General features: G+C 41.6%; 3 protein-coding genes across 3 annotated transcripts in view; 2 read left to right on the top strand and 1 right to left on the bottom strand.

The window, feature by feature from the left end:
• Window positions 1–1003: 1003 nt before the first annotated feature.
• il23r (interleukin 23 receptor) lies at window positions 1004–11506 on the bottom strand. The gene is made up of 16 exons (XM_086048482.1): window positions 11286–11506; window positions 11073–11205; window positions 9427–9605; window positions 8514–8637; window positions 8272–8429; window positions 7867–8009; window positions 7605–7761; window positions 6431–6513; window positions 5693–5897; window positions 4819–5019; window positions 4595–4693; window positions 3855–4010; window positions 2564–2704; window positions 2166–2250; window positions 1963–2053; window positions 1004–1816 (listed from the first exon to the last, which is right to left on the bottom strand). The coding sequence occupies exons 1-16, from the start codon at window positions 11323–11325 to the stop codon at window positions 1337–1339; spliced, it is 2475 nt and encodes an 824-aa protein (XP_085904608.1). The 5' UTR covers window positions 11326–11506; the 3' UTR covers window positions 1004–1336.
• A 1380-nt stretch (window positions 11507–12886) lies between these two features.
• Window positions 12887–21802, top strand: LOC147138716 (cytochrome P450 2J2-like). Its single transcript, XM_086048484.1, has 9 exons — window positions 12887–13238; window positions 14459–14621; window positions 15249–15398; window positions 16051–16211; window positions 16293–16469; window positions 16984–17125; window positions 17200–17387; window positions 18255–18396; window positions 20222–21802. Exons 1-9 carry the CDS (start codon window positions 13056–13058, stop codon window positions 20395–20397), a joined length of 1482 nt encoding a protein of 493 aa, XP_085904610.1. The 5' UTR covers window positions 12887–13055; the 3' UTR covers window positions 20398–21802.
• Window positions 21803–22088: 286 nt separating this feature from the next.
• LOC147138715 (cytochrome P450 2J6-like) overlaps window positions 22089–24937 on the top strand; it is a 4399-nt gene continuing 1550 nt past the window's right edge. The window contains exons 1-6 of the mRNA XM_086048483.1: window positions 22089–22280; window positions 22994–23159; window positions 23331–23483; window positions 23639–23799; window positions 24655–24834; window positions 24908–24937. The exon at window positions 24908–24937 is cut by the window's right edge and continues 112 nt beyond it. Coding sequence (XP_085904609.1) covers window positions 22089–22280; window positions 22994–23159; window positions 23331–23483; window positions 23639–23799; window positions 24655–24834; window positions 24908–24937 — 882 coding nt within the window. The remainder of the gene's footprint in view (window positions 22281–22993; window positions 23160–23330; window positions 23484–23638; window positions 23800–24654; window positions 24835–24907) is intronic.

Genomic DNA, 24937 nt, shown 5'->3' with positions numbered 1-24937 from the left:
TGTATCTCATCTCAGCTACTCGGAATCAATTTCTCATGTTCAATTCCTAATATTTCTACATTTGAACTGATCTACAGTATATGTCATTTTCAGCTACTAGACAGTTAACGCAATGCCCCAAACATGACCTTTTCTCATTTTATCTTTTCCATTAAGTTCAACTACCTGACAATCGACACAATTTCCCACAGGTCTCCTCATCACAATTTCCGTGCATCTGGGAACTCATTTCAAGCATCACGGCCCATAACGAGATGCATTGTGGGACTTTCCCCTACTGCCACAAAGCATCGAACCTGACTGCCTGTGCAAAAAAAAAGCATCTGGTTTGAATTTTCAGCAGTAATGTTTTACATTGGGGTAGGTGTGTGTGTGGGGTGTGGGGTGTTGGTGGTTGAGGAACTGAGACAACTTTGAGGAAGTTGCAAAAAAAGTGTTACGTTGAAGTTAAGGAAACAGACAACTGACTTGTGGTGTGTCTGACCATTTTAAGTAAACTGCTGTCTTGAGCTATATTGAGTCTGTCCTCTCAATAATTTCGTAGAGTACTGTACAAATGTACTAAATATTTCCACAATAATTACGATTTTAGGGAATCTTTGTGGCGAACATTTTTGACACTGTTTTCATGAGAATTTAGGAGGATTTCCTACAAAATTTCATAACTTTGTAAATGTACACTAAATCACACAGTTTTGGGTAAAAAAATGGACCGATCCACGATTTGGCTCAATTTGACCCACTTTCTTGCATTGTTTTGTACAAAACAGTCCAATTTTTGGTGTTGTTTTGTTCAAAATGACCCATTTTTGGGATCGTTTTCTGCAAAAACAACCCAGAAAGGTGGGTCAAATTGACCAAAGTAGTGGATCGGTCCGTTTTTTACATGAAATTGTGTCATTTTTAACCCAACTGTTTTTAGTGTGCAGTAGGATACTGTAAAAAAAAACTGGACATTATTAGTGGAAACTTTGCTTCCTTGGCAAGGGTTTAAATGAGTAAATCAGTATTGTACAAATAGTACACTGTAATTAGGAGAAAACTATCATTTTTACGGAAAGTTTGCTACTCCCATGGCCAAGATTTGAAGGTAACAGCACCACATTGACACTGTTCTCACTCGAATTTGGTACAGTATTGTCCAAAATAGCACAAAATATGCACTACAATTACTAGTACAATTATAACATACTTTTAATAATCTCTGGAATAATTTTTTTTTAATAAAGTTTGTTGAAAGTAATGCAAAAATTGACAGTACGACTTCTCTCGGAGGTTGTGCTTACTTTTTCTGTGGTTAACAAACTAAAGGATGAATGAACACCATCAGTGTTGGTTATTCTGCTTCCTGCCCGCTGCTGGGAATGCAGATTTGTGGGATGTAGCCACCAGTCAGCGAGACGTCCACCACAGTTTCACCCTGTAAATCCAACACAGGTGGATGGTCTTCAATGTCCCCCCAGTTGCCTCTGGCCCAGTCCGATCCCGGCGTGTGGGGCCAGGCAGAGGAGTCCAAATTGCTGCACAGCAAGTTCGCCAGGGTCGGTCCAAAGCCGCCGGAACCCGAGTCATCCCCCATGGAGTCCCTCTGGTCCTGGTCCGGCTGGTTTCCTCGTGGGACCACGATCAACTGAGGTTTGTAACCGTGAACCAGTGTTGCCATGACAACCGTATCCAGAAATCTGGACTCGGCTTTGGTGGAATGCTGAACGGAAGGGAAGGAGGGGTACGAGTCCTCTCCGGAGGCAAAACTGATAGGGGACAGCTGGGGATCGCTGTCGGTGTATGAGAAGGAGGGCTCGCTCCCGGTGTCCAGCTAAAGATGGAGATGATTAAGAATCATTAAGAATGTTTCATCATCCTTATTATTGATGATATGGCAATGTAAAGAATCAAATGTTTCAACAGACGACAATATCAGTTAACAATGTCTTGTATTGGATGGCGAATGAAATGTCCTACCTGCAGTAGTTTGATGGCTTGGCTATTTCCTGGCTTGGGAAGTTTCTCCACCAACCAGTCAGGACCACACAATGCACATCTTGCTTTGATCCTGATCATCACATGTACACACACACATTGGTGCTGTTGTTTTGCTTCACAACAGAGCTCAAAAGGGCCCTTCTAGTGTAAAGAGTGAAATATTTTGGGGTTTTTTTTCGTACCTTCGCCTCACACAGCTCCAGCACGCCAGCTGTACCGTGACGGCCAACACAGCCAACACGGAGAACACCAGTATGGCCAGTCCAGCTAAACAAAAAAGAAACAATTACATTAAAAAAAAACTTTTTTTTTTTCCATTCACGACAACCAGGAATTACACAAATTGCCCACTTTCCCCACAATTCCACGTTTTCATGAAAAAATATGAATGAAGACATTTACCCAATTGAAATCAAGCTTCCATATATAACTTCAAAATATTCAGCTCATTAATGACATATTGGAAAGATTTTTTTTTCACATTTCTCAAATTGTCACTTTTGCAGTATAAAGCATTCTAAATGTTCCAACTCTCGCATTATTGTTGAAGCAATGTCATAGGAATTGCATGATTAGGCACCTGCAGGCTCCGTGGGCTGAGAGTAGACGAGGTTCCCGCGCTGGCCCTCTCCGGCAGAGGTGGAGGCAGACATCTGGATGGCCACTGCACCCTGGGGACACTTCAGCCATGTCTGTCTGTGATGCGACGCAGCGACTACCACTAACGACAATAACACCAATCACCAGTCTTGCACAAACTGAGTGCTGCTCACCTCTTGGGAGTGCTTTATTTCTTTTCACACTTGTATGACAGTGAAAAAAAGGAAAATGTCAAATGTTTCAATCCGGGGTTTGGTACAAACTAGCCACAGGAAGGTACATTATATACTTTTGAAATTAAATTATTCAATGTAGGATGGGAGGGGTATTTTGGAAAGAAGGACGGTAGGAAGAAGGCAAAGAAAGGAGGAAGGAACAAAGTCATAAAATGAAGGAAATAAGGAAGGAAGATAGGAAAGGAGGAAGGACGGAAGGAAGGGAGGTAAATAAGGAAGGGAGGAAGGAATGAAAAAAAGGAAGTGAGAGAGGAAGGAAGGGCACGAGGGGGTAAGAAAGGGATGGCAGGATGGAAGAACGGCAGGAAAGAAATAATGAAAGAAAGGAATGAAGGAACGTAAGAGAAAAAAGAAAGACAACAAACCTTTGAAAGCCTAACTTAACCCCTATTTAGAACCCTAACCCGGCCTTCAACCCATGACTTGGAACCCCAGCTAGTAACTACAAACCCGAACCATGGCGAGAAACTCGGCTTTGAAAAACTGACAGTTCATTGACAGTTCATTGCAGGGGCGGAGCCATGGGTGGGCCTGGGTGTGCACAGGCCCATCCAGATTGACAGACTGCCCACCCAATGAGATTCATGAAAAAAATATATACTTTTACATTTGAGTTAAATCATTAAATTGTTTTTGAATTTGTGCTTTTTATTTGATTGAATATTAAGAATGGCATAATTGTGGTTGTCTAAGGAAGATTTGAACTTCATATTCAGTTGATCATATTATTTGAATACAGGATGTGTCGGGATAGGAGGATTGTGCTCAATGAGAGAAATATTCAGTCCCACTCTGATTTTTCCCGGCCCATCCATTAGCCACGTTCTGGCTCCGCCCCTGGTATGTGTGTATGTATGTATGTAAATGATCGCCAAAATGTAGCATACTTACGTAGTACATGCGTAGTACTCAAACTGTCCATTAGAGGTTACTGCTGTATTCAATCAGAGTCTTTCACACGTTCCCTTTCTCTCGACACTACATGATTTCTTCTGCACTTGTTTGTATTTCTCTCGCTGTCATGCTTTTGTTCACCTGGGATTTCTTGGCTGTGCTCGTAGGGGGGCCTCAAATAGACGGTGTAGTTGTTGATGAAGCCCCTCTGCTGTTCCACGGCGGGGTCCTCCCACTGGACTAGGAGATGTGTGGTGTTGTGGTCCAGCACCGAGACGCTGGGACCGGCAACCGGTTCTGAAACGTAAAAGTGTGATCTCACGTCACATTTATCACCATTTTGTTAAGTAACATTCTTATTTCTAAATGGATGAAATTCATTTTTCTTCAAAAAGCAACACATAAAACACCAACAGAAGGACGTGATTTTTGTTTTTTTAAAAGCTAAATTTAATAAAAAATAAAAATGATATAAATGTGAAATAAATGTTTCACTTCTTCCACATTGTGTTACAGCTATATTAAAAAAAGACTGAATTCGTTTTTTATATAATAAAAATGATGAAAAAAAATGTTTTTATGGTGTGTTTGGAATATTGTGTGGGGGGAAAAATGGTTCATCCATTTTATAAACGTGGAAAATTGAAGCCATTCACAATTTCCACTTTTTTCAGCTTCCATCCCCCCCCCCCCCAAAATGTCCCAATATTTTGTTGTTGTGTGTCAACTTTGTAAAGGAAGTAAAAAAAGATTTTGAAATAAGGTTGTAACATAAAATGTAAGGTGAAGTAAAGGTCTGTCAATACAGTGATCACAGTGCTTCATTTTTTTGGTATCTTGTAAATAAATAAATAAATAAAACGCATGCAGGCGTGTATTACTGAGCTGTCCGGAGTAGGCCAGGATAGAGGACGGCGAGCTGACTCCTCCCTTGTTCACGCCGTACGCTGAGATGTTGTACCTCACGCCCACAGATACGCCTCAAAACGGGAAATCACAGGCATCGGGTGTAATACACCAGCTATCCATTGGGTGTCAGTGCCGTATTGAAAAAGAGTCTCACTCTGTTTCTTTTCTTTGTCTGATCTTGCGTTTGTTTCTTTACCTGTGATTATTGCGTTGTTTTGATCCAAGGCCACTTGTATCCAGCCTAGCTCACCTTTTCCCACAGGCACGCTAGTCCATTCCAGCATATAGTACAACTCTTCACTTCCTGGTGTTCTTGGTCCAGCCCACTCCCAGGAGACTTGCATAGCACTGCCATTAGCCACGGGTTCAGCGACCCTGAGAGTAGGCCCGGGGTCACCTTAACAGCAACATGCAACGTTAGCCTTGTTGCTACCATTTCACCACAAATACACCCACATTCAGGCTTGGTAAATGGTTTGTTGGGACATTAATTGTTGTAAGGTAAGTGTGCAGTAGCTTAAACAAAACAAACATACAGGATGTCACTCGCTTTTGCGCTTATTTGGCAGTTATGAATGTTAACCAGTTATGTTTCAATATTAAACAGTGTTTTTTTTTTTTTTTTTTTACACTAGCATGAAAAGATTAAGATTGGTTAGTTACGTTTCACAATTGTAGGGCTGTTCAATGTTAAAACGCTACATACATTGTAACAGAAATGGTGGTGACTTATTACATATCGCTGGCATCGGGCACAATCTTTGTACCTCAAAAAAATTATCACTTTTCAGGAGACCCCCAAAACCATTAACATTACATTGTCAAAGAGTGGAAGCCATTTTCAACACTTTAGATTGGTCATAGATTTGTAAACAAAAAACAAAAAAAAATGTGTACTGACCAATCGACCAATAGCATTGAATTGTTGTAAAATAGGAAAAAATATGAAAGATAATATTTGTGTATATATATATATATATACACACACACACACACACACGTTTATAATAAAATAATAAAAATTGCACTATATTGTTTGGAGTGTGCGTTGTGATACGTTGTGTGTGTACCTGAAAGTGTGAGGGGCACGCTGGCCGGTGGCGACGTCCCGTGAGTTGCGACCACGCTGACAGTAAGCGCTGCAAGATCGGACGGCACATGAAGGGAATACTGGCACTGGGACGTGGCACAGATGACTTCCCGTGCCGTGGGACCCCGGCCCAAGTCCACCTTATAGCGCTCCACCTGGCCACTGAACGACTCTGGAGGAGGAGCCTAGAGATTGTGATGCAACAATTGGCCTAATTTACATAATACGGCCCTCATACAGAGTCGCTCCTCCTATGACTGGGTGGCTAGTCTGGAATATGATCCGGTGTTTTCAAGCAAAGGACACAGAAGCACAATTACAAAAGGCAAAAGGTAAGCAGAGCTGCAGTATTCAAACACATTAGCATTAGCAAACAGTGTTAGCACAGATTAGCGTTAAATAACAGTGTTGGCACAAATTAGCACCAGCTAACAATGTTACCTTCTGATAAAAGGCACATGTTCAAAAGTTGAACTGTCACCGGCAAAAAGGGTCAAGTGCCCAGCTGTGGTTATGAAAGCCCTACTTGGCGTTTGCATGAGACAGAACCGCCCGCCTAAATCGAGTCATTTCATCTAAAATGTGACAAGCGGATGTCAGGTGTACTATAATTTATTTAGCCTTTGTTTTGACCCAAAAATGTCAGGTATATTTTATTAAAACACCTGAGAACCGGTTTTAAACTCAGGAAAATTGCACGACACGACAAACATGTTACCTTCCACAAAACAGTGACAGTCCGCAGTGAGCTGCTCTTGTGATTGCTCAATATCCGCCACACACGCAGTGGCTGAGACGGTCCTAAAGATAAACACACAGGAAACTCATTAGTCATCAATGACAGTTTTATACTCCCAAGTGTCCACGTTGCAGTAGTGGCCCGTTTGCTTCAAGCAGTTTATTGCCACTCCCAGCTGAAGTTTATCAAACTTAACATAAAAAAAGACAATTACACTGAATATACTGTATTTAACCTAAATTTGACTGACAAAAGTCTGCTAGCGTAATACTAACACATAATAGGAACTGCCAAAGACTGGCTAATGAAACTAGCATTGCTATTGCTACATTAGCCTACTTGTAATATTCGTACAAAGAATGCCAGATTTACCTTCCTCCTGCAAAAGTGTCAGAAGATTTTTTTTTTTTCCCGATTAACAAGAAGAGAAATAAATGTTATCAAACAGAGGTGAAGCGAGTGTATTCAGTTGAGAAGGAGTCATAAGCGCAAAGCTGCCATTAGTAAAATAGAAAATACATTTGACGTTATACTCTCTTGTTGCATTTTATACAACTTACGATGATTTAAATGTCACTTTATTTGAACCTTTCCAGATTTTCCCTTAAAATAGGCATGCTTCGTAATAAGCGCCACAGGCAGCGGGCACTTGCAGACTGATACCGACTTAAAGCGGTACGATGAAGCGATTGATGTTTGGGGTTTTATTTCTGACAAGCAGGAGGTGAGGGAGGATGATAGAAGTGGCATGTTGGGTTTGCAGAAAAGGTAGAGGTGTGTGACATCCGCAAAGTAATGAAAGAGAATATCAAAACTGCATAAAATGAAGTCCAAATCGGAGGAAGTTGATCATGAAGTGTAGGGGCCCCGAGACGGAGATGGGGAATCTCCTTTGGTGATTAGGGAGGGGTTGGAGAGAGACTTAGCTGGATGGACTGAGTGCGGAATTTGAAGTGTGAATGCAAGCAATCTAGGGTAGTGTGGGCGATAAAGTGTACACACATGCACTTTTGGTATATATAAGGTCTAAATATATCTAAGATGGTTCCTGTATTTTCATTTTGTACTTTAGTGTAATATATTAGCTTAGAAAAAGAAAATATGAAAACATAATATTATACATGTAAATAATTGACAGAAAAATTGATCTTACCTTTTCCAGGACTTCTTCTCATCACCTCTGAACTCCATTTGCTGCATTTTCTGGTTCCTATGGTACACGCCCTGATCTGGAATTGGTAGTCCACCAGGGGCTCCAGACCGTCCACTCGTACCTCATCCTGGCTGGGCCGCGTCGCCTCTCTCGCATCCTAAGCGAAAAGAGGCGGGAGGAGGGGTGTCACCGCAGGAAGCCCACCCGGCCTGGAGGGGGTAACCTGACTTTTATGTACAGTATTTTTTAAAAAAAATTTTACCCAGGAGGAGGAGCTGGCTGGACGGAGTCTGACGGAAGCGGCGAGCTGTGAAAAATCTTCGGGGGTCTCCCACCGCAACACGACCGCCAGTGCGGAGGAGTTCCCGAAGTGGACTTGTGTAATGCGAGGGCTTTGGGGTATGACTGCAGGAGAGGGGAGACCCCTTGTTTAATGATCACGTTGGCTTATTCATTATTCATCCGTTTTTATTTCCTGGTTATCTTTTTACCAAGAATTCCAAATTACATTTGTGAATAATATTGTGTACTTCATTGGTAAGTCTGCATTGCCATGGGTGTTTCTGCCTTGCTTGGTCTCATTTTGTCATTGTTTGCGTTGCCGGATGAAACAATTTTATTCGCACGATTATAAAAAAGTCAGGCGTGCATTTCTTGCTTTGCTCACGTATATGTGCGGACTGCAGCGTAAACGGATCCGAGCGCGAGCGTCCAAAGCAGTTGTCAGCGCTGACCACCAGTCGATACCGCTGGTTCACATCCAACTGGGTTTTCGGTAGCACCACGTGGTCTGCCTCTGAGGTCCAATTCCAAGTGTCGTTTCCACTGAGGGTGACACACACACACACACATGCGCACGTTAGCTTTTGCAAGCTAATCCGAGCGGGTTTTGCGATATTGACAGCTGACCTGCTGAGTGACACCGCGTAGGAAGTGGCCACGTGGGTGTCGCGCCCAGCCCGCCACTGGCACTCCACCCAGGGGGAGCGCGAGGTGGTCTCGCAGGTGATGTTCTCCGGCTTATCTGGGGGCCCTTTGGTGATGGATGCTCGTCGTTAGCCATTACGCGACTTGTCATTTTAGTTGTAGTTGCTCTCTAGCTAGCTCGCTATATACTTACAGTCACAGGTGGTCCCACTTTGAATGTACGAGAACCCTACAACCTACCCTGCCCGCCACCACCATGACGCTCTGTGAGGCCCCACGTATTGCACATGCCATAAACCACCACTGTTTCTCTCACTCCCACTTTCACTCACCCTCACTCTCACACTCACTCTCACTCTCACTCTCACTCCCGCTCCTGATCATGATCCCGCTCCCGATCTTGATCCCACTCCCGATCCAGCTCTCGCGCCAACTCCCGGGCCCGATCCCACCACCGATCTCGATCCCGATCCCACTCCCCAATCTTGATCCCACTCCTGATCTCGATCTCAATTCCGATCTCGATCCCGCTCCTGATCCCGCTGCCCGATGCCTAACTATATTTTACATTTTAATGAGTATCTATTTTTATTTATTATTGTTTTTATTACTTTCATTATTTGTTTTAAAAAAAAAAAAAAATATATATATATATATATATATATATATATATATATATCATTAGTAGTAGCAGTAGTAGCAGCAACAGCAGTAGTGGTAGTAATAGTAGTAGATAATTCTATGTTTTGCTTTGAATGTTTTAAAGCACTTTGAGTTGCATTTTTATGTATGAAAAGTGCTATATAAATAAAATGTGATTGATTGATTGATTGATAGTAGTAGTAGTAGTACAAGTAGTATTATTACATTTGCTTCTATGGTATTAGTTACGTACGGCCGCCCTGCATGGTTATCCCATTGACAATGTTGTCGACGCCGTTCTTGTGCAGCTTGCAGTAGAGGTGGAATCGGGGCCGCCGGACGTCGGGCAGCCTGAACTCCACCACCGGGCTGCAGTCGTCCCTCATCCACTGAGCCACGGGCTGCGGCTTCAACACCAAAGACACTTTCGACCTGCAACATAACATGCATTAGTTGCGTTACTTCCACTTTCTTTCATTTTTTAAAAACATGTATTTATTGTCTTTTTTTTACTTTTGGTATTATCTTATATAAATACCATTAGTTTTATTTTGTTAATTTTTATATTGTGACTTCAAAAGACTATATATATATATATATATATATATATATATATATATATATATATATATATATATATATATATATATATATATATATATATATATATATACATGTATTATATATTTTAAAAAATGTACTCGTTATTTCTTTTACTTTTGTTAATTTTTGTTAAATTCTTATGATAAATTTCATTATATGGCTTTTGCTATTATTTTTTTATCAATTTTTGTATTTTGCTCTTTGGATTTGTATGACTTTGATTTTATAATTTTGATACTTGTCTCATATGTTTGTGTTGTTTTTCATCGTGTATCATTAGTTTTATTCTCAATTTTACTTAATCAATATTTGTATTTCTTTTTCTACTTACTTACTTATTTTTTTACATTCAGTGTGTTTTTCTAAAGGCAAATTGTTTAAATGCAACACTTGGTATTTCTTCATTTCTTTTATCATTGCATTATATTACTTAAATGCAATTTTTTATTACATGTTCTGCTTTTCTGTGAAGGCTGCCCTTTCAATTTAGCTATAGTGGCACTATCATTTTTTAAATGTTTTTAATTATTGCAACTATTATCACTTTTATATTTGATTATTATTTTTAATACCGTATGTATTTTTAAAGGCAGATTTTTTTATGCAGCTGCATTTGTATTTTGAATGGCTTTGTTATTGTGATTGGTATTACTTAATTACAATTGTTAATTTTAATTTGATTACTTTTTGGAACAGGTGAATTTTCAACACTGCACTATTGGTATTGTTATCATTTTACTTTTTATTACTTTTATCATTGTGACTCTTACCAATAGTTATTTTTGTATTGAATTATTGTTTAGTACTTTGTATATTATTTCTTCTACTATACATCCATTGCCTGAACCGCTTTGTCCTCACGAAGGTCACGGGTGTGAGTTTTACTTTGCTTTTTTTAAACTTACTTTAAACTTAAAATTGCTTTTTGTCAAGAGAGAATTTATAATGCGGCTCTATTTTGATTTTTTTTTTAAATGACTTCTGATTACATGGATAGTAAATTACTGTTTCTTTCTTTTGCTTTTAGTATCATGACTTTGACTTTCTAATGACCTTTTTTTATTTGTACTTTTTTATTATTTATCCAATGTCAGTAAAAAAAAAAAAGGTTTATTTTTTGTTAGTCTTGAACATGACTTCCTCTGAGGGATATTGCTTTGAAAGTAGACCAACTTGGAAGTCAACTGGTATTCCTTATTGCTAAATGAAAGTCAAATCAACAAAAAATGTTGTTGAGTATTTTTGACTTCCAGTTCTTGCACGCCTGCACATAATATTTGGACTCCGGGTTCTTACCTCCAGTCACACTTGTTGATGTGGCAGTAGACCAGGAGGTCTGAGCCCAGCAAAAAGGGCGAGGGCGGTTCCACGCTGAGGTGGCCCAGGCTGTTGTCAAACGTTTGACAACCGCCAAAGAGTGGGCCGCTTGCTGGAGGGAAGGGCAAAAAGGCAGACATGGACGTCTTTTTGAGCGCGTGAGAGTACGGGAAAAAGCGACAAAATACTCACTGCTGAGGAGAAGTGTGATGAAGCATCTCCAGAGGGTCATTGCAGCTCAGCATTGAAAATGTAACACCAGTGAAACAACTTCCTGGCGTCAAGCGATCGGTTTTGACATTTTGTGAAGCGTCCATCTGATAAAAGTCAAATAGCATCAGATCAACATGCTAAGATGGCACGCAGTGCTTTTGCTTGTGTTGCATGTGTGTGAGAGAGAGAGAGAGAGAGAGAGAGAGAGAGAGAGAGACAGAGAGAGAGAGAGAGAGAGAGAGAGAGAGAGAGAGAGAGAGAGGGAGAGAGAGAAAAGAGGCCATTGACCTGGTTTATTGACGTGCGGGGGTTAGTCACAGGAGTCTTCAAGTCAACAGGTGCCCTACTTCATTCACCGCAAGATGACATTTACACGCAACTGTTCCCATTTCAAAACGCAACCTGCCCAAATGTAGCGTCTACAGCGGACACCCGCATCCTCGCGATTCGGATTCAGCTATCTGTGGATTGCGTTTTTGATATTTACAAAAAAAGGTTGTGGGTTGTTTTTTGTTTTTTTTTAGATGTTTATGCCCGTTTTTCAATCATCTTTTGAGTTTGGAAGACAAAATAATGTGGGCTGCAACTAACGATTCCTTAAAGAAGAACTCAACGTAATTTTTCTTTTTTCAAGAATATGTTAACAAGGCAATTACAAGGAATTCGGATAAATATTACATTTGTGGAATAAGTGTTAATCCACTCGTTTAGTCGCCGTCTCTGGGGGCGGCCACTTTGTCTTATGTCGACTGAAAATGACATCACAGCTGCTCACAACGACCAATCACGGCTCAGATTCAGAAAACAAGTCCGCCGCAAAAACGGGTTTTTCTTTTTTACATTTCTGATATTCACTATTATCCGAGAGCATTCCTACCTTGCTTCCCAGCTTTCCCGCAATTGGGTCTTCAACCGTGCCGGACCGTAACTCCAATCCTGGAGGGCCACTAGCCGGCATGTTTTAGATGTTTCCCTCCTCCAACACCTGATTAAAATGATCAGGATTATTAACAAGCTTCTTCAGAGCTTGCTGATTGGCTGATCATTTGAATCAGGTGTGTTGGAGGAGGGATACATCTTAAAAAATGTTTTTTTAAATGACAAGGACTGGAGTTGCCCACCCCTGCCATAACAGAATCGGATAGAAAGAAGTTTTAATTTCCTTCCCTTCATTTAAAAACAGGAGATTTATTCAAATTGACAGTGCAGAAAATGTCAGAAAATAGGCAAAAATCTAAAAATGTTTTCCAAATTAAAAGCACGCTTGCAAAAGTTTGATTTTGATTCGACACAAAGATAATAAGCCTTCTTTCATGAAGGATTACTTGAATCAGAGATTTATTGCAGAAATGATGAGGATTTGCTCATTTTAATCAACTTGATAATCAATGACTTGCATGACTTACATATTATTTAGTTTTACATGCATGGCTAGTATTAGTTGCGCAACCTTCATGATTGTTAGCAGTGCAAAAGCAAAAGTAAACTGACCACGTATACTGATCCCAGTAAATCATTGCTGGAGTGTTTTCATTGGTCATAACACACTCAAGTGAAATGAAACAATGTGTGGTGTGCGCACTCCCTCAATGCCGTCAATATCAGCGGCCAGCTGTAAAATCGCTTAACCTCTCCTCCTATTTTTCACCTCGGACAAGCACACGTTACATAACTTTTCCTCCTCCTCTTTTCCCTTGAAAACAACAAACCCAGAACCCGCAGACAAGTCTGAAAAATCTCCCTAAAGTTATGATTTTTCAAGCTCTTTTTGAGTGTCTGGACCTGAGCGGCTGGTTGCTGTTTGCTTTGGCGGCGCTGCTGCTGACAGACGTGGTGCGAAACTGGCGACCTGGCACTTTCCCACCGGGACCTTTGGCCCTGCCTGTTCTTGGGAATGTCTTTACTGGAATGGACCACAAAGCCATGGAGAGCGTAAGGCCGAAAATCAACACTGACACTGAACGTTAAAAGGCAGAGGCGTCGGAGTTGGATTAGGGCTGTTCGATTTTGCCGAACAAGAAAATCCAGATTATTTTCTCTCAGCCCCGATTTTACGATTACGATTTCTTTGTAAAACGAAAAAATTAGGACGTTTAAAAAGGATTTTGAATGTCTTTTATTTAAACGTATTTTTTCTTTGAACTCAAAATGTCAATTTAATTTAATACGCACAGAACAATCCATTGGGATTAACAGCATTTTGCTTCCACAATAGATTTCAGATCTGATCTTCATTAAACCAATAATGAATGAAAAAAGTGCATATCTGAAACGAAATCATCAACATGAGCGAAGGTAGACAGTCAAGTCTGTTAACCAAACAGTCTGTTAGCAAGTCATTTTGCCAACCAGCTAGTGACTAGCCTTTCAGCTTTCTCCCTGGTTTTACTCAAACATAAATCAATGATTAGTGCAAAACTGTCACTCAATAATACAATGCACCGTCAAGCTTAAGTACGGATGCATAGTCCAGCTGGACCAGAGGTCGGGTGTAGAGGAGAAAAAAAAGGCACGCCTTTCAGACGTTGAGTTACTTGCTCGCGGGTTGTACTGTACATGCGGGGCACACAATACACGACAGATCTAACTAAACACTCACTTGCCTAAGCAAATAGCAGAATCGGCGGTAGCCATGGATGGTGTTGTAGTTTTTCCGGTATGCGCGCTCGTGGGAGGAAGCGGAAATGCAGAGGAAACTACGGTGCCTAAATTACACCAAGTATAAAAATAAAAAAAATCGAAGGTGCCGATTTGAACGTTTTTAACATCGTTTGAGACGTGATTTAAGCAGGTGTAACTTAAAGTGGAAGTCAGCCCAAACATACTTTTTAGGAATATGTTCTATGCAGGCCCACTAGTTGAAACTGATTAATATTTCGTTTGCGGAATATATGTTAAGCAGCGAAATCCACCCATTTTTAGCCATCTCAGGGGGCAGCCATTTTGTTACTTCTGTCAACTGAAAATGACATCACAGATGCTCAGGGCTCAGATAACGACCAATCGTGGCTCAGCTTCAGAAAACAAGTGAACCATGATTGCTACACATAGTTAGAAATTATCCGGATACATAACTATGAATCTTTTTTCTATGATTTTTCTATGAATGCTAATTGTTACATTATGTTACTCATCCGGCGTTTTTTGCTCAGCTGACCAAGGAGTACGGCCCCGTGTTCAGCTTGAGGCGAGGCAGCGAGAGGATGGTGTTTATCTCGGGGTTCCGCACGGTCAAAGAGACGCTCGTCAACCAGCTGGACTGCTTTGTGGACCGGCCCGTTGTCCCGCTCTTCGATGACATGTTCAAGGGTATCGGTGAGTGACCTCATTGTTAAATGAGATTTTGAACCGCAGTGTGAAAATTGGATGTCAAGTGTGACGAAATTCTTTCTAATTGGTGAATTTTGACCAGAGAATGTTGAATAACCATCCCTTTTCCATCCATAGCACATAACGCGGGTGAGTTGGTTTCTGGTTGCCAGCCAAGTACTGCATTTTGCTATTTTACACATCTAAAACTCTTCCAAAATGTCTAACTAAAAAAAATTAAAAATCTGACATTTTTGGGGGCAGCACGCTGGGGCCTGGAGTTCATCATTGGCTGACCAGTCTTGGGTGTGCCCTGCTTCTCACCCAAAGTTAGCTGGGATAGCCTCAAGACATGCTAGCTTAAAGATGAAGTCAACCCAAACATTTTTTTAGTTCTGCTTAATATTCCGTTTGTGGAATATGAGTAAAGAGGCAAAATCCACCGCTTTTTAGCCATCTCAGGGGGCGGCCATTTTGTCTCTTCTGCTCCGTGAAATGACATCTGGGTTGCTCAGGGCTCAGATAACGAGCAATCATGGCTGGAATTCAATCGGAGCTGGTCCCTCGGGTTGCCAGGGTAAGGCCAGCCTTTGTGATGGGGACAGTGTGGGATCACCGTTGAAATTGTCGCAGGCATGGCGCTGAGCAACGGTTACCTGTGGAAGAAGCACAGGAGGTTTGCACTCTCCCACCTGCGCTACTTTGGAGAGGGCCAGCAATCCCTGGAAAACTACATCAAAGTGGAATGTGACTTCCTGTGCGAGGCCTTCAAAGACGAGCAAGGCAAGTCAAGCGTTAAATGCTCTTGATGCTGTGGTGTCGCGATATGTATTAGAGATGTATTATATATATATATATTGCGATTCAGAGGCCTATGATTCGATTCGATTCCAATTCCGATACATCACTGCATTGGCTTACATTTTATAGTCCATGCGAAACACTGGTACCTTTTTAAAAACCAAAAACTCAAGGAAGAGCAATGATTTATATTTCACGCTTTGATTTTCTCTGCGCTCGTATGAGGTTTTGCTTGTTCTGCCATCTTGTCACGTATTAGCTTAGCCTAGCACAGACATCTGACGTACAGACGCACTTTAATCACTTGCGCATGCTTGTAGTTTTTTTTAATTTAAACTTCAAATATCGATTATTAATACCTATGAATCCATTCAGAATCTTTTTAATACGCCGAACAATGCATCGGAGAAACGATTAATATTCCCATCCCTCGTACTAGCCATCCCCTGACTAAATTCAAAGCTAAGGATTCCGCACCCAAAATTTGTTTTAAAAAAAAAGCAGGTCAGACCTAACTCAAGAAAAATGGTGTTCCCCACTGTTACGATTTCTTCGCTAGAAAATAGGGATTCTAAACGATCAAAAACGTCAGAAATATAGCATATAATGATCCCGTGATGCTTTGCATTTCCAGGGAAGCCATTCAACCCTCAGTACACCCTCACCAACGCGGTTGGCAATGTCATCGCCTCGGTGGTGTTTGGACACCGCTTTGAGTACAGCGATGGAAACTACCGCAAATTTCTTGAGTTGGACAACGAAGCCATTCTGCTAGCCGGCTCTACGCTCGCGCAGGTCCAAGACCGCTAGTGTCTTTGGCAAACCAGTCCCCGCCCCATCAAGCAACCCGCTGTTTATTTTTTGTTCCGTCCACAGCTGTACAACGTCTTCCCAGCTCTATTCAAGTACATGCCGGGCCCGCACCAGACAGTCCTCGCCAACTACAAGGAGATTGAGCGCTTCCTGCAGGATGAAGTGCAGAAGCACCAGGAGCAGTGGAACCCGGACCAACCCCGGGACTTCATTGACGTGTACCTTGCGGAGATAGAAAAGGTGGGCTGCTCCTTAAGCAACAGACTGAAGAATTGCTCAACCTCTGTCAATTGCCGTGAAGTTCACAATCACCACCGCCCAGATTTTGTAGGTCAAAAACAGAATCGAAAGTCAAAACAACAACAAAAAAAATGCCAGAGCGATGGCAATTATCTCCAAAATCTTGTGAGTCACGTCACGCCATGAAATGAATTTATTCCCAACAATCTACATTCTCTTTGGCTGCACTGCCATTTTAGCTTCTGTGCGCTGTCTTGCCAAAACAATCCGACCAGGGCCTTGAGAATCAGAACTTGCTGATGTAACTTACTGGTAAATTATGTAAGACCAGGCCCTGGATAAGCAGTAGAAAACGGATGGATGAATGACCTAGAAGTGTTGCATTATGACTTCAATCGTCAGTTTACGCAAGCCAGTGCTAGACCACAGTGTGTTCGTAATTTGGGCTCAGCAGTTCACGCTTTAAAAATATCCTCTGTTCCAAGTGGCCTTTAACTGAGAGTATTTTCTGTAGATGAAGGGAGACCCCGAAGCCGGATTCAAGATTGAGACCCTGGTGGTTTCAACTCTGGACCTCATGGAGGCGGGCACAGAGACCTTAGCCACCACCTTGCGCTGGGCTCTGGTCTACATGATGCATTATCCGGACATACAAAGTGAGACAGGCTGGCAGGGTCCAGATTTCGACAGACAAGAATCCGCTACTTTTGATTTGTCTCCTCCTCACCAGGGAAAGTCCAGGCTGAAATTGACAGCGTGATCGGACAATCTCGCCAGCCCGCGCTGGCCGACAGACCCAACATGCCCTACACCGAAGCCGTCATCTATGAAACTCAGAGAGTGGGCAATATTGTTCCTTTGGGATTCCCCAAGATGGCCAGTAAGGACGCAACCCTGGAAGGATATATCATCCCAAAGGTAAAAGGCTAGCAGACTCAGGAAAAATACTAAGGTGGGGATCTACCGATTATAGACATGTCTGGCAAATTTCATGTTGATTCGCCAACTGAATTTTCAAAATGGTCAATGTTTTGTTGACACCATCCAAAATAAACATTTCTGGCAGTGTATCACTCTAAAAACAGTTGGGTTAAAAATAACTCAACTTTGGGTCAAAAATGGATTGTTGTTGTTTTGTACAAAACAGACACATTTTGTGGGGGTTGTTTTGTACAAAACGACCTATTTTGGGGTTGTTTTATGCAAAAAGACAAAACATAAAATACACACACAACACAAAATAGGTCGTTGGGTCAAATTGACCCAAGTAGTGGATCGGTCCTTTTCTGACAAAATTGTGCTATTTTTAACCCAACTGTTTTAGAAGTGTGTCCATTTGGTAGCAGTCGCACAAACTCTCTTGGACACGTTTGTCATTGAAATCAAGCCAAATGGCCCACTTCAAACCAAAATGGCTGACTTCGCGTTCAATTTTGGGCATGGGTACTGGAGACTTTTTTGTGCAACCTGTTAGAATGTACATGTTCACCCAGTTTCATGTCAAATGGTAAAACTGGTGTTGGGGGCGCATTTTCGCAAATTTTTTTAGGGTGCTACTATGTGAGAAATAGTTCAATAAAATGCATGGGTACGTACTTGAGACTTTTTCGTGCGTATCGTAATGAAATACATATCAACTTTCATGTTGATCGGTGAAACTGGAGTCAGGGGTTCAGTTTTTAAAATGACTTTCAGGGGAGCAAAAATTTAATTGTAATGATAGGTCTGGAGTTGTAGATATGTTATGGAAATATAAAACTATGACATCATCCGACTGCTTTCCAGGGCACAGCCATCGTTACCAACCTGGCGTCTGTGCTTTTCGACAAGAACGAGTGGGAGACCCCCGACACGTTCAACCCTCAACATTTTCTGGATTCGGAGGGCCACTTCCGCAGAAGAGACGCCTTTCTGCCATTTTCTGCAGGTTTGTGGCTACAACATACAACGTCCATCACTCTAGTCCAAAAGCAGTGTGTAAACTTTTGGGCTCAAGGGATGGCCCGCCCCGGCCTGGCCTTGATGCGCACCAATTGCGGCCAGTAATGGACCGGCCATTCAGGACTCTCCCAAAATTCCTGATGGCCACCATGCCCCTTGTTTGAAGCTGAGGTTAAAAAAGTAGCAATATATGGAAAATGTGAAAAATAATTAATCTGTATAATAATAAATCAATAAATTCTCATTTTTTAATGTTACTGTTATAATAAATTTACTATTTACTTCATAAATTAAATACACAGTACTGTGTATGTAATCTTGTATTGAACGTTTATTTAAAATAAAATAATTTACAAATTTGAGGAAAAAGAAATAAATATGCAGTAGGGCTGTCACAAACGATTATTTTGCTAGTCGACTAATCACTAACAGTAGTCGCGATTAGTCGACTAATCTGATAATATGTAAATTGCGGCAAATCGCAGCAGCAAGCTGCTGCTCTTATAATGAGCATCATTTGCTTACAGGTTAAATTCTTACAAACTAATCACAAAGACAAGATGATAGTACATTCAACTTGTATTAAACTTTGCAACTTAAGCCATCATTCGTGACATGTTTATAAATAAAGGAGCGACTTAAATTGATGGCTATACACTGGCCTTGAAATTTTTAGCTGTAATTCTTTAGTGCCTTTTAAAATTTAACCAAAACTATACACTATGCAGAGTTGCACTAATACAGTGAAATTATATATGAATACAAAAAGGAGTACTTGTATACATATTTCACTCTTCTTGGGCACCAAGACTTTTTTTTTTTAACGGAAGGTAGTGAAATCAGAGGAGTAAATTGGGCAAATGCTCTTTATTCTTTTCACTAGTCTGCATAATTTCAAAGTAGTAAATTGATCAACACAAATTTGGTACGCACCTGTAACCAAAAAAGGAAGACCTTTTTTTTTTGGCACTATAACATAGTACATTACAACAAACTTAATTATGGATTTTATTGTTATGTGATGTCGATGAGTGGCACATATGTCGTGTCGTGCTGATATTTCACAGTTCATGAACGCATCACTCCGTTCGCGAGAGTGAGGGAGCAAGCGTGCGCTTCCGACTTCGATGTCCACCACGGGCATAAACACACAAGAGTTTTGGTTGTTAATCAGCGCGAGTTTACTGAATAATGGCTGCTTAATCCATAGAAGATGCTACGACGTGTTAGCGTACCAAATAGGAGCGTTACATCAAACACACCGTAACGTGTGTAGGCTCACTAAAGCTAGCTTCTAGACACAACTGTCCCTATGTCAGGTATGAAATCAGGCATAAACCATGACTTGCTTCCTGTTTTTAAATCATTGGGCATGCCCATCGTGCTGTCATGAAAGGCAGGTTTGCATTCTATTAAGTATATTTGGTGAAATGTGCCGTAACTTTCGGACTCTGTTGCCAGCATGAATTAGCCCTCCTTGGCCCCTTACAGTTGTAAGGTTTACACTACTTTACCCACAATGCTTCTGTTTACATCACCCGGATTATCACCACTGCGCATGTGCGTTGCAGATAGGAAAGCAACCATATATTATTGAAAATACAGTTGCATTTATATACAGGTAGTGTATGTCAAATTGTTTATTTCACTCACCTGTTTTCTTTGATTTCCACTGAATAAATTAACCAATTATGTCATGACACAAATTAATATTAAGAATTAAAAAAAAAAGGAAAAAAAAAGCGGGCAATACTTTGTCCAGGGCTCCAGGTTTAAAAGCTGCAAAACGAGTAAAACATGTTTCCTCCCAGGTAAGCGAGCGTGTTTGGGCGAGCAGCTGGCGCGAATGGAACTCTTCCTCTTCTTCACGGCCCTCCTGCAACGCTTCACCTTTGCCGCCGTCCCGGGAGAGATGCCCAGCCTGGAGGGCGTGCAGGGCTTCACCAATTCGCCGGAAGAGTTTCGGACCCTCGCCGTACCTCGCTGACAGCCTGCCTGCCCAAAGCACCACACAGCCAAGATGATCATGATTATGATTAGAATTTCATCTTTTATGACATATTACAACAACGAATTTGAAATAAAACAATATGAATATGTCTACACACCCCAAATGAGACCAAGATAAATCATTTCAAAACTTTTTCCAACATGAATATGACCTGTACAGGAAATCTTTTCAAGTAGGGAAGCCAAATCAAACAATGTATATAAATAATGAGGTTGTACAAGTGTGCACACCCTCTTGTAACACACCTGCCACCATTTCAAGTGTCTTTGATTGACCCCAAACCAAGTTCAAGTAGGCTTTTTTCATGTTTTTTTTTTCTTTGCTTACTTTACACTGCTTTGGTGATAGTAATTATAAATTATACTTAATTACTTAGCTACAGTTACTTAGTTACCATGTTGGGATGTGGCTGTGTTCAAAATTAACCAATCACATTCAAGTTAAATGGGAGACAGCACACTCCTGCCACTATTTTAAGTGCCTCTCATTAACGCCACCAAAGTTCAGACATTCGAGTAGTCTTTTCCTGACATTTATTTTCTCACTTAACTTTGCTTAGTTACTTACATTAAGTTAGCTACAGTTACCAAGAAACATTTACCTAGTTACAATTAGTTACGTAATAACATTTGCCTAGGTACAGTTACAGTTGTTTGGTTACGGTTACTGTTGTTGAGTTGTTTACTGTTCTCGTTAGGCTTTGTGTCTACCAATCAGCTCTCTTTGTTTACGGTTTTGGTACATTCTAGTAGGGTTCCTACATACCAGATCAAGTAGCCTCTTACCAGTTAGTACACTGTTTTGAATTGTAAAAAAAATTGGGTGAACTCAAAATTTCAGGGCAACAAACTTCAATAACATTTTCAAGTTCGGCAATTCAACTACATATCGTCAGCCTCTTAACTCATTCACTGCCATTGACGGGTTTACTTGTCTTTTCACTGTCCAACCATTCAATCCCAGGAATTTATTTCTATTTTTCATATTTTGACAAAATTGATTCTTTTTTTTTTGCCTTGAACATCTCCTCAGTATGCTGGCCACCTCTGGCAAAATTGGCTGCACCCTTAAACAGTTTATTCAACTTTACACCTGAAATGAAATTATTAATACATATAAGATCCTCAGAATGTGCTAACGCAGTTTTTCGTGTTTTCTGAAAAAAAAAATGTTTTAAATGACTTAATCGATTATTTTAAGAGGGTGACAATATTTAAAGTTTTGCTGTTGTGAAAATTGGCTTTCCTGTTTACAGAACTGCTATCCCTTGTATTGGCCTCCCAACTTACAGTAAAAACCCGTTGCTGTGTTGTGCCAACATTTTTGCCAGAAATGTAAATAAATTAAATGTCAATAATAAAATTGAACTTTTACTGTTTTAGCCTCAAAAATATGTTTTTTTTTGTTTGTTTTTTGTTTTGTACTGTGTAGTGATGGAATGGAACATGGTTATTATGAAATATATAAGATCAAAAGCTACTTTTGAAATGTGAAATACGGTGCATGACAGTTTCTCCATGTAGTCAGGATGTGGCTGTCGTGTATTGGTGACGCCCAAATAGCCTGTAGTGTTGATCTAATTAGAGGAGGTATTTGCAAATGCTTAGCATCAGATATATACTGCAGCCTGGGCGAGTAGCACGGACAAAATAACCCAACGGGACATCATGTGGCTGTACAGCGGGTTCCTGGATCTGAATATCTGGGGGGTCCTATTTTTAGGTTTGACCCTATTCCTTCTGGGGTGCACCTTTGGCAAAAAGGAGCCAGCCCACTTCCCGCCCGGGCCGCTCGCCCTGCCTCTCATTGGAAATATCTTCAACATTGACGTCAAGCAGCCTCACATGTACCTGACACAGGTAGGAATTGACACATTCAATTTAGTTATTTGAATCGCCTTTTGGGGGCTTCAACAATGCTCTGATTTTGTAAATGCATAGATTAGGAGCACCATATGGAAAGTTAGAAAAACATAGCCCCAGATTTCAGTTTGATCAACATGACATTCGGTGGACAAAAATTGAACGGGAAGGTGAACAATTTTGTTTTGAAGAGGCAATTTTGTGGTTAATTCAAGGGCTTGAAAGATAGCAAAATTTAGCCCCTGTTTCGCCTCTAAACATGAAATTGGTTGAACATGTCTATCATCACAGGGCGCAAGTAAAAGTCTCAAGGACCATGCCCGAAATAAAACGGCACATCGTAGAATTTTGTAGTACAGTACAGTGTGCCAAAGAAAATTGCTTTTCTTATTTGAATACCATCTAACTAAATAAACTACCGGTAATTGAAATTGATAAATAAACTCATTGAACTTGAACATTCCTACCAGCTGTTCCAATACCAGCAAACATTTTGAGGTAATGCAACTTTCTCAGGCTAGACTAGAATTTTATCCCATGGTTTTGTTTCCTCCGGAAAGAGAACTGGAAAACGCTTCCATTAACAATAAATGAACAAATTGCGAGCTGCCTGCGTGCTGCCGATCCAACTCGGCACACAGGGAACATTGTGCTGGAATCATGACGCACCTCAGCTGACCACAAGGCGCCATTGTCCTGTGGCTGCGCAGTTGGCCGACACCTACGGCAACGTGTTCTGCATCCGCGTGGGCCAAGATAAGACGCTGTTCGTGTGCGGATGGAAGATGGTGAAGGAAGTGCTCGTAACGCAGGCCGACAAGTTTGTGGACAGGCCCTACCAAGCCTTGTTTTCCAGACTGTACAACCAACACAGAGGTACATACACGCACACAGGCAGATGCACGTGCATTGGTGATAGATGCATGCAAGGAACACGACACACACACACACACACACACACAAGCAGCTGGTACACAAAGACCTATAAGTGGTCAACAGACGCACGCACGCACACACAGATGAGAGTTCCTCTGTGTACAACTTTAGGGGGGATTTTGTGCTGCAACGGCAAGACGTGGAGGACACAACGCCACTTCGCCATGGGCACGCTGCGCACCTTCGGCCTGGCCAACGGCGGCATGGAGACGAGCATCACCCTGGAGAGCCAACACCTGCACCAGGCCATGGACAAAGACAAAGGTGACCTCAACTCAGCTCATATTTTGCTAACAAACTAATCGAATATTACAGATGAGGGATACAATATTCACACCAGGGTTAGGGTTTCAAAGTCAGTCAGATTTCATTATTGTCATTATTGTTTGTTGCATTGCCGTCACCCCCCCCCCCCCCAGGTGAACTGTTTGATCCCTCGGCCAAGTTGAACTGCGCGGTGGCGAACATCATCTGCCAGGTTGTTTTTGGGAGAAGGTTTGACTACAGCGACCCAAACCTCCACCAGCTGCTCACCACCATGACAGAGATGATCTATCTGGAAGGTTCCGTGTGGGGCCTGGTGAGGGAATGGGGAAAGGGATGCTAACTCAGATGCTAACTCAGATACTAATCGCTATCATTGCAACAGAGCAGCACTCTGTGTTCTCTCTGTGCAGTTTTCCAAGGCCTTCCGGTGTGGGGCCCTAGTGAGTGACATGGGTCTGAAAGTCACTCTCATCGGACAGGAATCTCGAATGCTAACTCGGTTTTAAACTCCGATGCTAATTCAAATACTGATCCTGACAAAAGAAAAGCATGTTTCCTTGACCCTCCCTTGGTGTAGCTCCACTACACCTTCCTATAGGCCCCGGTGAGCAACATAAGTCAGGAATTCACTCGCACCGCACAGGAAGTTTGGATGCTAACTTAGATGCTAACTCAAATGCCATCTGAGATTGTAATCGTGACAACAGAAAAGCACTTTTGTCCGACTATGTTCCCTCAGTGTACCTCAACAATGCCTCCCTGCGGACCCTAGGAAGCGATGTGGGCGGACCTCACACGCAGCAGATAGAAAGCATTGTGGCGAATTTAGATGCTAACTTGGATGCTAACGCAGATGCTAATTGTTAAAATGGCAACAGAATAGTACTCTCTGTTCCCTCGGGACAGCACTGCAATGCCATCCTCGGGGTGGAACTCGCTTGTATTGGACAGGAAATCGGATGCTAACTGGGCTGCTAACTTCGATGCTAATCATGGTAACAGAAAAGCATTTTTGTCTGGCTATGCTCTCAGTGTACCTCAACAATGCTCCCCTGTGGGCCCTGTTGAGCAACATAGGTCTGGATCTCGCTCATACAGGACAGAAGCCTCGGATGCTAACTCAGATGCTAATGAAGTTAATGATAACCACTATGTCCGCTGGGTGCAGCTCTACAACGCCTTCCCAGCACTGATGAAGCGATTGCCTGGGCCACACAACAAAATCTTCACCAACTTCCAAGCCTTGCAGGAGTTCATCGGTGCCCAGATAAAGAGCCACAAATTGGATTTGGACCCCAGCAATCCTCGAGATTACATCGACGCCTTCCTGGTGGAGAGCAAAGTACAAGTAAGACAACGACGCGCAGGAGCTCCATAAAGGAGACACTCCTGACTTTGTGCTTTATGGCTTCTTCTGGCAGAATGAAGCAAACAGTGAATTGGGTTTCACA

Source organism: Filicampus tigris, chromosome 12 (genome assembly GCF_054856515.1).
Source record: "Filicampus tigris isolate MCC_2025a chromosome 12, RoL_Ftig_1.0, whole genome shotgun sequence".
Classification (NCBI taxonomy): domain Eukaryota; kingdom Metazoa; phylum Chordata; class Actinopteri; order Syngnathiformes; family Syngnathidae; genus Filicampus; species Filicampus tigris.
The sequence above is the reverse complement of the archived record's forward strand: the minus strand, read 5'-3'. Positions and strand labels throughout refer to the sequence as shown.